We start from the raw sequence: 12,904 nt of genomic DNA on the forward strand, positions 1-12,904 counted from the left end.
AAATGTTGTAGCCATGGTTGTCTCCGTGTTTTAAAAACTCCCACTTTCCTGGTTTTCAACATTCATTTGAAACATCCCTTATTCAAAAAATTAAGGAATCAGTAAAAAAAGTACACCCCACTTATGCTTAATAACGTCTTACCTTCCAAGAAACGAGCATACACCTCATTTGTCAGGGACTGCTATTAGAGGCCCTGGCAGGGCCGGTGCAATCACTAGGCAAGGTTAGGCGCTTGCCTATATGTTGGAAATGTTAGAGCTGCAAAATGTTTTTTTTAACACCCCTACACTACTGCCTTGCCTGGTGATACCACCAGTCCTGTTGTTAGTTACTGTCTGCAGTAAGGCTGGCTGCAGCAGCAGACCAGGTGGCGCAGTGCAGGTTGGGACTTGGGGCCAGGACAGGGTCACGATGGGTGAATGTGCGTGGTGGCAGTGCTGGCACCTGTGCAATGTGCATTAGCACGCCACCAAGCACCACAAGTGCCCCCTTGACTGATCCGATCGTCAACTCAATGGTATGAATGCTGCAGTGCAGTGCAACGACCACAACGCAGGAGTCAGAACAGGTGAGGAGGACCCCTGGACCGAGGTGCCGTGCCGACTACACTGCCAACCAAGTAAGTAGATGTACCAGTGCGGAAAACCCATGTTAAACGTGCTTACTTACTTGCAGAACACACATGCTGAAAAACTGCATTGAAGGGCTATGTGGCGGCTCAAGAATGGGTTCCACATCAAGCCCCAAACAGACTATTCAAATCAACAAAACCAGAGTCAGTGCCTGCGAGATATCTCAGCAAAATTGGGGGTGGGGGGCTGGGGTGTGGTTGCTGAAGATGGTATTGTGTCGGTGACGAGCAGCGCCGCCGCCAGCGAGTCGAGGCCCAGTGCCAGGCTCAGCGCTGTCACCCGTCCCCGGGGCTCCATGGCTGGGGGCGCAGGGCATCAGGGGCTGAGAGCGGAACTACTGTGGGAGGCAGTGGCCAGCATGGAGCCTACGGCCCCCCCTGCAGACTGCAGTCCTCATTCAGTGGGTGGCTCTACCGCTTGCTTCCCAGGAGCGAGCGCTCGAGGTTCGCCTAAACCACAGTACTTTCATATGTGCCTGAAAGGCTCTGTCAACCTGTGGTAACATAATATTGCCTGAGCTTTATAAAATGTCATGTCATGTCATGAGGGTCCGTCTGAAGTCTCCCAAAAAGTGCAACTCTTGGTACGACTCCGATCTGGCAGCCCTAAAACACAAGTGTAGGGCAGCTGAGCAGAAATGGAATTTGTTGGGCGAACCCTCTGACAAACTAGCCTGCCGCCTCCTTCAAAGGTGATATCGACTCTGCATCCGCACCAAGAAAAGAGCCTTTATTCAAGCCTGCATCTCTGTGGTATCAAGCAACACCGCCAACCTTTTCAGTCTGTAAGGAACTGACCAATTCTGAAGCAGCCTCTTCTCTGTCACACCCACCCAGGACCTTTGCTCGGCCCTGGCTGCACACTTCATCACAAAAACCGAAGACATCCTTTCCTCCCTCCCTTCCACACCACAACATACACCTACACTGGAGCCTCTTTTGCCCCCCCCATCACTTCCCCTCTCTACCCTCTCACCCGTCTAACCCGCTGAGGTCGCCAGACAAGTCCGGTCCATGAAGGCCTCATCCAAACAGGTCACCCGTCCAAAACCATTAAGGACGACATTGACTCCCTCACCTGAGCCTTGGCTGATCTCTGCAATCTCTCCTTTTCCACTGGAGTTTTCACACTGTGTGCCCCCGCTGGTCCCTGTGTCTCAATGTGTGCCCCCACTGGTCCCTGTGTCACAATGTGTGCCCCCACTGGTCCCTGTGTCCCAATGTGTGCCCCCACTGGTCCCAGTATCCCAATGTGTGCCCCCACTGTGTCCCAATGTGTGCCCCCACTGGTCCCCGTGTCCCAGTGTGTGCTCTCACTGGTCCCCTGCCCCACTGCTCCCCTTTTCACACTGTGTGCCCCCACTGGTCCCTGTGTCACGATGTGTGCCCCCACTGGTCCCTGTGTCACAATGTGTGCCCCCACTGGTCCCCATGCCACAATGTGTGCCCCCACTGGTCCCCGTGCCATAATGTGTGCCCCCACTGGTCCCCATGTCCCACTGTGTCCCAATTTGTGCCCCCACTGGTCCCTGTGTCCCAATGTGTGCCCCCACTGGTCCCCATGTCCCAATGTGTGCCCCCACTGGTCCCTGTGTCACAATGTGTGCCCCCACTGGTCCCCGTGCCACAATGTGTGCCCCCACTGGTCCCCATGTCCCACTGTGTCCCAATGTGTGCCCCCACTGGTCCCCATGTCCCAATGTGTGCCCCCACTGGTCCCTGTGTCCCAATGTTGTGCTCCCACTGGTCCCCGTGTCCCAATGTTGTGCCCCCACTGGCCCTCATGCCCCAATGTGTGTCCCCACTGGTCCCTGTGTCCCAATGTGTGCCCCCACTGGTCCCCGTGTCCCAATGTGTGCCCCCACTGGTCCCCGTGTTCCACTGTTGTGCCCCCATTGGTCCCCGTGTCCCACTGTTGTGCCCCCACTGGTCCCTGTGACCCAATGTTGTGCAGTGTTATATTGAGTTTGGGAGTGTCGCGCGGGATGCAGTGGGAGTGGGGTGCAGTGGGAGTGGGGCGCGAGGTGGGGGGCGCATTCCTAGTGTTTAACCCTGGGCACCAAATGGGCTAGAAGCTACCCTGCTGCCACCACCCATAGTGCAACAGAGGCCGGGCCTTCGTGGGGCCTCATGCTCCATTAGGAGCCTAGTCATGAAGAAAACAAAAAGCACACACCTTCTTGTGTCTTCATAAATAGGCTGTTAATGGAGCCCCAGGCCTCACAAAGGCCTGGCCCCTGTCGCACTAAGCATGTGTGGCAGGGGCCTTGGATCGGGCTGCTGCTTGTTGATGAAGCAACAGCCCGATCCTTTGGTAATGTATCCTTTTTTTTTTTCTTTTCAAACTGTGGATGCGCGCCCCCGTGGGCATGAGGCTGCGGCCCACCAGAGGGGCGCGCCCCTCAGTTTGAATACCGCTGCCCTAAACCCTCCCCTCCAGGACCATACACCAATATGAGTCCTAGAGGGGAGGGCTTAATCGGACATGTTCACACTTTTACCCGGCCGGAGAGAAGTGATGCAGTATCGATGGAAAGGGCCATCCATGCTGCATCCCTTCTCTCCGGCCGGGGGGGGGGGCTCAGTCCCAACTTGATTTTGCCAGGGGGGCTCGGGCTCCGGAGCCCCCCACCCCCGTACTCAGCGCCCCTGGCTGAGTACATTAGCAAACAAGTCGGAATAGGTAGGTTACATATGCAGGCATGGCCTCACTGCATGTTGCGGGGGGCTGCAGATGTCAGCATACAAAAGTCAGAGCAGGTAAAGTTACATTTGCTGGCTCGCCCCAGGCACACCTCATGTCACAGGAGGCTACATACATCAGCAAAAAGGTCAAGATAGCTGGGTAGCATTAGGCATTTGCCAAGCACTGCTATATGATGACCAAGTACTTGCAGCATTTTGCACCTCTTACCATCAATGGCCAGTTAATACCACTACGGTAGTGCCTGGCAAGTGCCTTTCCCATGCCTCCACAAAATTCCAAACTGTTGGCATTGCCAATGCTTGTTTTACCCTAGGACTAGCCTACGAGTGATGGGATAGCATCAGCTCGAAAAGAGAAAAACATATGAGCTAGTGCCCAAATCTATCTCTCAGAATAAGAAGATAGATTTGGCACTACCTTATTTGTTTTCAATGTTTCAAAATAGAATAAAACATATGCCATTTTGTCAGTTGAAGAACGGGACGAGGAACGCGGCAGGAACGTGCAACAAAATCATAATATGTCACGTTCCTGGGGAGCGTGCGTAATGAGCAGGGTGATAAAAATTGGCACCTCAGAGAGAATTTTGCGGGGCTGTGCAACAACAGTTGCGGATTGGACATTTTTAGGTCAGGCAAAACGTCAAGCTGGGGGGGGGGTGATATACCATGCCTGACTCCAAAATGCCCGTTCTTCCAAGCGCAACCCCGCCCACATATTATTTGGTTTGTGTGCGAAACGGGATTATGAAGTCCTGGGCATCCTGAGCATAGAAGAGGGACTTGCATGGCAGAGCGGCTCTTAAGAAGTATACTGCCTGCCGAGATGGAAAGAAGGTATTTGGTGGGCTGCTTACTGTCCGTAGGCTCCAGTGGGGAGAACTGTGGGGCGGGCTGAGGCTCACATAGTGCTGCGCAAGCTTAACGTCACCCAATTAATGACGGAGTTCAGGGCCTATAACGTGAGCCCCGTTCCAAGCAGACAGCATGCGCCCACAGTGATAGGTTGAAAGTGACACCTTTCCAAAGAGTAGACTGACAGCTAAGGTACAGGGAAGGTCTACGAGCGGACGTTAAAGGGTTGGGACCAAACGTCAGTGTTTTAACAGAAACCCAATGGCTCCGAAACATGAACCATTGAGACTGGCCAGGAATAATCCCAGCTGGGTGTTGCGTTCCGGATAAGTGAAACTTTATCTGTTTTGCATACGCCCACTGTCCAGACTGTTTTAAGATACTAAGCTCCCAGTATTTCCCCTGATTGTGCCCTTTTCTTGAACGCGCTCGTGCCACAAATCTTGAAAACGTTTTAAATGAAAACACAAATTGTGTGGGTCTTTTTGAGTTTATTTATGGCCTTCTTCTATGTCTACAATGGAGAGCGTGAGTGGAGCTTAGAAGAACAGCAACAGGTGCTGTGGCTCTTCTGGTGTCCCTTACTTTCCTTTATACTAGTACCTTTAAGGACAAACGTTTTCTATGTAGTTCACGTAATGGGTGAGCGAAATAGTAATTGATTATTTTATTAATGTACACATTGTCTTATTAAAAACATTTGAACTTTAAAACTGTTGAACTTTAATTTGCAAAGTGTTCCATTCGTGTGAAAAACACCAAAGAACTACGATTTCCGCAGAAAGACAGTCTCTTTGTTTATGAAACTTGACAACTTCTGACATGTCCCTGACGTGAATCTGCCCGCCAATCATGGCCCGGTTCACAACATAAACCCCTCCGATCCTTCATAATCATCCTCTTTCTGGCGCTGCTCTCGCAGAACTCCTGTAGTAATTAAATGGCCAACGTGGCTCAACCAGAACTATCGTAACTGTTAGTACCCAACGTGGCACAATTCTCACCTCAGATCTATGCCCATGCCAGATTTGCGTTTGGGTCCTCGGCTTAACATCTGCACCTGGAGAGAACATACATAAAACAGACACTCCGTAAACCACAGGGCGGGCAATCGCATACACAGTCACTTCTGAGCCCTATCAGCCAGCCTTGTTGTTTGCACTGATTTGTTGGCATATAGCTTAGCTTACACCTGCCCTCTCCAGTTGATTAGCAATTGCGCGTGTAGGCTAATACTTCGCCTCCTAGTCTTTAATAGAATTATGACTTTTTAAAATGTTAGTATGGAAAATTTGAATCGTATGTTAAGACGCAGAGGCCCGTATTAAAGTACTATCCATCTCAAGGCCTCCCACGTCCAAAACTCTCTTGCATGCCACTAGACATAACAGCATTGCTAGCTTTGCAGCAAGCTCTTTCCTGGACAGGTCTGGGCTATCTGGCCATCTGTGCAAGAACCGAAGGACTAAGTCCTCAGAGATCGTAGATCAACTGCCAGGGTGCAGACAACAGCATAGTCTGGCAGTGCAGGGGCAATCAGTATGGCCTTCCCCCTCGCCAGTCGAGGCTGCAATATAACCCAGCACACTCGCACGCCGCTCCCTACCGTGTGTTTGTATTTATGGCTCCTGCCACATTCCGTGGGATGATGGTCACCGCCACGGACCCAGTCCCTTCGCTCCGTTTGTCATGCAGGGTGAGCCAGTCCTGCTGCAGTGCCCATCCCAATGCTGCAAACGACACCCGCTTGTGGTGCTCCTCTGTTATGCGTACGCCGCCGCTGAGGCACCCGCCTCCTTCTTGGTGTAGGGAACATCGCTGCGAGCCCAGTCCTCACTCTCTTGGTCGTCCACCGGGGTAAGCAGGCCCTGCTGTGCAGACCGATCCCCTTCCACATAAAGGAGCTTGCCGACAGTGGTCTCTCTCTGCGCCATCCTGTTTCTCTTCCCTTTGGACAACCCTTGGTTGTTGGGCAACATTTATTTGATAGACATTAAATGGAGAAAGTAAATATTGTTAGTTTCTCCGACGATCTGTATAAAAAACTTTTAGACACCCCTTCGCTACTCGGTGTAACCACCACACCAGCGGCACCGGTGAAAGATCCGGCACTAAATGATTTGGACATCCTATTACAAAAAAAGAAGAAACTTACACGTACAGAATCACACGGCCAACTCATGTTAGAGTACCTGAAAGCTGGCGTGATTCCCGAAGGTCTACAAGTGAAGAACATACCTCGTGTTTTTTTAGACAACCCTAGATTTATGACAAAGTTTAGCGGCGTTGGCAACAAATGCTCCCGCGATTGGGTCATTTTAGTAATTGAAACAGCTGACGAGGAAACCAAGAAACAAAACGAAGAACTCAAAATCCTTGAGGACAAAATCAAAGACGAATCTGTAATACCAGAGATAAAGACACACCTGGACAAGATAGAAGAGGAAATAAAGAAATTTCAAAAATTCACAATCGACAAAAAGCTTTGGAAACTACAAAACGATATAAAAAACTATAAAGAGGAAAAAACTTATCCTTATTTAGTCCCAGGCTTCTACAATCAACAGAACTCACAGGCATCAAACAATAGACAAAACCCACGGAGACAACAAAGGAATAAGTTTGTCACTTTCTCTAATAGCTCCAACAGCAGCGATTCAGATTCAAGTACAGAAGGGCCTGCAAATCCCAAACAATCCTCAAGTTTTCAGGGGAGAGGACAACGGGGCAGACCCCGATACCAAGGCCAGCATCCCATGCGCACACGGAATTGGACCCCACGCGCACAACAAACATGGTGATCCCAATTTTCAATCTCAGCGATCACATTTTGTCCTCCCACGAAATCAACGTTCTCAGTAAAGGCCTAACATTCATTCCGAGTTCCCGCGCTGACATGTTCAACACTGAGGTTGAATTACGCAAATTCTTTCGGACCATCCGTTTACGCTATTTTTTCAGAGATAGCCCTGAAAAAGAACTGCCAAAATCAACAGGCCTTAAACCACCTTCAACTTTCACCCCCCTCTCCTCCATGGTATGTCCAGAGATCCTATCTTTTGAGAATCGCATTCTTTTAGAAATGCGGAACATTTTCAACAAACAAACCCACTTTAGGAATAACCTCTCGGCCCAACAGAGGTTGGCCCTCAAATCATTAGAAAGTAACAAACAGTTTCTCATCAAACCGGCAGACAAGGGCGGCGGTATCGTTCTCTGGAGCAACACCCTATACGACACGGAAGTAACAAGACAACTATCTAACACTAAGTTCTACAGACCAATACCGGTAAACCCTACGTCAAGGATCCTGTCCGAAGTCATCAGTCTGATGCGGTACGCACACGACGAAGGTTGGATTGACGAGGATGAAAAAGCTTTCCTAGTCAACAACCATCCCATTATTCCAGCATTCTATCTGCTCCCCAAAATCCACAAAAACATAACCAATCCTCCGGGGAGACCTATCGTGGCCGGCATCGGATCAGTGCTGGAGCCTTTATCTATCTATGTGGATCACTTCTTAAGGCCCTTCATCAGTAAGATGCCCTCCTACATCCAAGACACCACGGATATGATAAAAAAACTGGACACAACAAAAGCCGAACAAGATGACTTTTTAGTTACCCTGGACGTTGAGTCCCTCTACACGAGCATCCCGCAAATGGAATGTCTAAAAGTCCTCCAAACTTACTTAGACGACAGGATAACAAGAGAACCACCTACCGCCTTTCTCCTTGAGTGCACCCGACTAGCTCTCACGGAAAATTACTTCATTTTCAAACACTCTTTTTACCAACAATGCCACGGGACCAGCATGGGGGCTACTTTCGCCCCGGACGTGGCTAACTTGTTCATGGACACTTTCGAAAAGAATTCCATCTACAACAAACACAATACCTTTAAAGACTCGATCGGATGTTGGCTAAGATATATTGATGACGTGTTCATGATTTGGAAAGGGACCGAAGACAATCTTCACGTGTTCCTGTTGTGGTTGAACTCACAAAATGAGTGCATTAAATTTACCATGGAGTACAGTCAGAATCAGATTCCTTTTCTGGACCTAGCAATATCCAAGAATCCAAACGACTCGCTCAGCACCACTTTGTATCGCAAACCCACATCTAAAAACACTCTACTAGAGTACTCCAGTTTCCACCCTCTAGGGTTAAAAACCAACCTACCCTATGGCCAATTCTTACGTATCAGACGCAATTGCTCTACATTACCTGAATACGAATCTAAGAGTAAAGAACTCGCTACCCGTTTAAAGGAACGGGGATACCCCAGCCACATTATTCGTCAAGCTAGAAAAAGAGTCAAGCATACTACTTGGAAGGCCTGCCTCACTCCCACCGTCAGAGATCAATCCAACTCTAAAATGACCTGCGTCACCACTTTCACTCCCTTGAGTAACTCAATCAAAAAGGCAGTTCTAAAACACTGGGACAAGCTACAAACAGAATTTTTCAAACCAGAAAAACCAAGATTTGCCTTCAAACGAAGTCGTAATCTGAGGACAACGTCAATGTGTTGTGATAAAAAACAACACAGAAAATAGACTGTCACCACTGTATACTAATCCTTCACAATGCAGATTTAATGTATGCATATATGCCACACTATGGCACAAAAATGTCTTCCTGTTAAATAAATTCATACTGTTTTATTGACAACGTCAATGTGTTGTGATAAAAAACAACACAGAAAATAGACTGTCACCACTGTATACTAATCCTTCACAATGCAGATTTAATGTATGCATATATGCCACACTATGGCACAAAAATGTCTTCCTGTTAAATAAATTCATACTGTTTTATTCATCCACGGTGATTCTTTGTTCTGAGCTAGCAGTTATCTAGCTCTCTTTGCAAGGCTATAGTGACCTCCTGTCAAGCTATTGGCTTGGGAAGCCTTTGACTCTACCCCCACATATCTGTATACTCTCTCTGCGCCAGCCAGCAGATTTACCCTTGTCTTATTGACCTCTGTCACCACTTGCTGCACCCGCAGCCTGCCAAAAACAGTCACTTCGCAAGATGGTACCCAGCCCCCAACCCGCTCCGATCGGGTGGCCAGTTGGGGGATCCCTGCACCGATTTCGCTCAGGGACAGAGTGACTTATAGCGGTGATGTTCAGCTCACCACGGATGCAAAAAGCTCAGCCAATTTCATCCGGAAACAGGATTTAGACTGCAGGATTCCAGCGGCCACAGCGGGCGATGAAGGCTCACGTCCGACATTCCCAATTGAACTGGAGAAGGTTTTGGTGGGGCTTGCGATTCCCGTTCACTAGATAGTGTGAGAAACCTGAAGGTGTCTCCCTAACTAGTCCCCGGGGGTCTGTCATCCAGGTGGCCAGGACACGGCCATCGCTATTGGATCCAGTTTCTGGGGGAGGACCAGTGAGGGAGGATTACCTGGATGGGGGGTCCTCTGGGAGTGGAAGTGGGACACTGACGGGTGAGACGCGGTATCCCCCTTCTTATAACATCTTTCCCCCAACCTACAATGTAGGAGACTCAAACACTCTACCTCCCTTTTTCTGACGTGAACACTTTCGCGTACCACGAAGGACGATGGACTTACACCTGAGCCATATGCCTGACATGTCCCAACTCAGGGGTCAGGCAATTGACCAGAATCACACACACCTGAAAGCCCTTTCCCTTCCCCACAGGGATAAAAGGGGGAGCACAAGAGCACAATACGAGCAAGGCAGACCGCACGACGTGAGAGCTAACTCAGCACAGCAGTTCAAGAGAAGGAGAAAGACAGTACGAACCGAAAGGGTGACAAGGAGAGAACCGACCTTGACCTTTCTGACCAATGCCTGTGAAACCTCTGCAGAAGGAATCATAAGACTGCGAACAATAGCCAGCGTGTGTTGCAGCAGAGGTCACCGGTACAAAGGACCCTTCTCTGCTGATAACCAAGCCGGGGATAGACACTTGTCTCTGTGGTACCAACCTTGACTCCAGAGAGAAGAAAAGCCAAGCTGTTCATCACAGCCGGTGAGTCCAGGGGAGTGCTGATAAGAAACCAAACTGTGTTGAATGAAAGTAGCAAGTGGCTAATTGAACTGTGAAAGTACAAGGAACTGTTGATACCAGAAGGTAGAAAACCAGCAACAGAGGAGACAGGCACCACGTGGGTCCTCACTCGGGGAAACTCTGGGCAATTACCCGATTGTTGAAACTACCATAACCAGAAGGCCTTAGGAAAGGCGAGAAAGGGGTCAAAATGGTCATACGGGGGTCTAGTAAAATCATCTGTACAGTCGAAAGTCTTTGACCGACAGACGATTGTGAAGTTAAGAGAAGGAATCCTGCACCGTAACAGTTGAACAAGGAAATCTGCGATTGACTAAAGTGGTAAGAGTGAACCCTGGAGAGGGATGTCGACAGTGAACTCTTTAAAAAGACATTAAGATTTGTGAATGTTACAGATGAAATTGTGTTGAAAGCAGTAGTGAACCCGACGGAAGGAAGCTAACATCCGAGAAGGATCTGAGCCCGGAAGAGGGGTATCCAGCGGTTAAGTCATCACCCGCCATGCATACGGAAAGGAACTTTTATTTAATTGAAATAATTGTAAAGGTTTTTTTGATAAATCATAAACAATTTTAATTAAAAAAAAAAAAAAGTAACTTTTGTTTATTGGGTTGAAACACATCAGGCCCTCGGAGGCAAGAGATGTTGTCTAGAAAAGAGACTTAACCACCGAAGGCCCTGATTGCTGAGAGCAGAACGGTTGGCTCGTGCTGGGAAGCTTGAGCGTGTCCTGTGCTCCAGAATCCTACCTTGTCCCGTGCTTAAAATGTGGGGAAGGTGGCAGTTGCAGCTGGCCTGCCTGGGTGATGGGAGCCGGTGTGTCCTAGCTAATGTGCTGTGTATTCCTTATATGACCTGAATATGTAACTGTAACTAAGAAGCTGGAATAAACTTAGAAGAAGTAATTATAGCCTGGAGCATACATATTTTCATTGGTGAGTGCTAGGGAGAATTCTCATAAATGGCTAATTTCCCTTACCTAATGAGTCCCTCTTTGCTGGATGTCTAGGATTTCTTTTTTTCACCTGGTAAGAGTGTGAGGGCCTCATTACAAGGATGGCGGTGGACCAAGGTGCTATTAGCACCTTGGTCCATGCCGGTAAAATACCGGCACCGCCTTGGTGGAAAGGGGAATTACCGCCCTATTCCAAGGTTGGCGGGGCGGTAATTCCCCTTTCCCCCATTGCCCTTCCCCATTCCCATTTTTGCCCTATAGGTCTCTATGGGAATGGGGAAGGCGCTAATTACGGTGCCGCAAATTGCGGTACCGTAATTAGCTCCCTGGTCCCTTTGCGGGTTGGTTTTTAACGCTTGCAAAAAGCAGGCGTTAAATTCACCAACCCGCAAAGGGACCTCGTAGTAAGGCGGTAAGGGTTTACCGGTAAAATACCGGTACCGGTAAACCCTTACCGCCTACCGTGTAATGAGGCCCCGAGCCTTTTTTTCCCACTCTTACTTGTGTTTTGCTGTGTGTGTTTTTACCATTTGTGTGATCTTAGGCTCTGGAGCCTCACCTACTCCATGAGCACCGTTTTTGTGTGTGTTACACAGCACCTTCAGTGCAGTGACACAGGGTTGTCTTTTAGACTTCCCTCTGACTCCATTTTACTGGGACTGACTACTGTCTCCCAGAAACATGTAAAGTTGGCATTAACTTTGTGTAGTCTCTTTAAACTACAGACCCAGTACACCCCATCTTACATGGAATATTGGAAAGGGTTAATTCCTACCCCTTTTTGTCTTTGTCTTTTAGAGCACTGTTTCGCTCCTTTTACATCAAAACTTGGCTGGTGGCAGTGGTAACTACCCTAACTTTTCTACCGCGGCTATCTTATATAACCATGGTATTGTTTTAGGCTATCATATTAGCCTCAAACATAAACCCGCTTGACCAAATACATTTTATTTTGGCTCCGGCTGGGTTTATTCGCCATTTCTTTTTGTTAAAGTCTTTCTAGTGTTCTTCTCTGCGTGCAAAACCAGGATTGATTTCCTTTGTTAGCCTTCTTTTCGCAGGCATCTGCATAGAAGCCCTCCTTAAGGCGTCTGAAAGTCTGGGTAGACACGATGTGAGGACTCAATGGGAATGGGGATTTACACCATTCCGCCTCCGTGATTCCCGGAAAACCGGGGTTGTAATGCCCCGGTAATTCCGGGAATCACAGAGGCGGAATGGTAATACGAGTCCGGCGGTAACCAGGCGGTTTTACTGCCGCGGTTACCGCCAGACTCGTAATGAGGCCCATTGTCTTAGTTGGAGATCTTGACCCTGTTGAACATCCCAAACTGCAGTCTTTACTAGCAGAAGGTGGACCCAGCAGGGCAGACTTTAGTAAAGGACCGAGTCTGTCCTACTCTTGAAGGTCTTCGACAACAGGCTGCTAACCAACTTGATGGGCAAGAAGTTGGAAAGCACAGGTTAAGCTGGGAAGATGGCCTCTTCTACAGTGAACCAACTGAGTCTATCCCTGGGGACTGAAAAAGAATTGTAGTGCCCCTTGCCAACATACTCCAGTTCCTACAGTTAGCCCATGAGATACCTTTGGCTGGTCACTTGAGTTTCAAGAAGACCAAGGAAAGGCTCTCTCTATACTTCCGCTGGCCTAAAATGGGTGCCGAAGTTGACACATTCTGTAGGCGCTGTCACACTTG

At 48.8% G+C, this 12,904-nt stretch overlaps 1 protein-coding gene across 1 annotated transcript in view; it reads left to right on the forward strand.

Annotated features, from left to right (window-relative positions):
• The first annotated feature begins 4,081 nt into the window (after positions 1-4,081).
• CDK13 (cyclin dependent kinase 13) overlaps positions 4,082-12,904 on the forward strand; it is a 1,667,419-nt gene continuing 1,658,596 nt past the window's right edge. Inside the window, exon 1 of the mRNA XM_069613294.1 lies at positions 4,082-4,175. Within this exon, the coding sequence (XP_069469395.1) occupies positions 4,126-4,175 (50 nt within the window). The 5' untranslated portion in view covers positions 4,082-4,125. The remainder of the gene's footprint in view (positions 4,176-12,904) is intronic.

The sequence above is a fragment of the Ambystoma mexicanum genome, chromosome 5p, assembly GCF_040938575.1.
Source record: "Ambystoma mexicanum isolate Mex_15411 chromosome 5p, UKY_AmexF1_1, whole genome shotgun sequence".
NCBI classification, from domain to species: Eukaryota; Metazoa; Chordata; class Amphibia; order Caudata; family Ambystomatidae; genus Ambystoma; species Ambystoma mexicanum.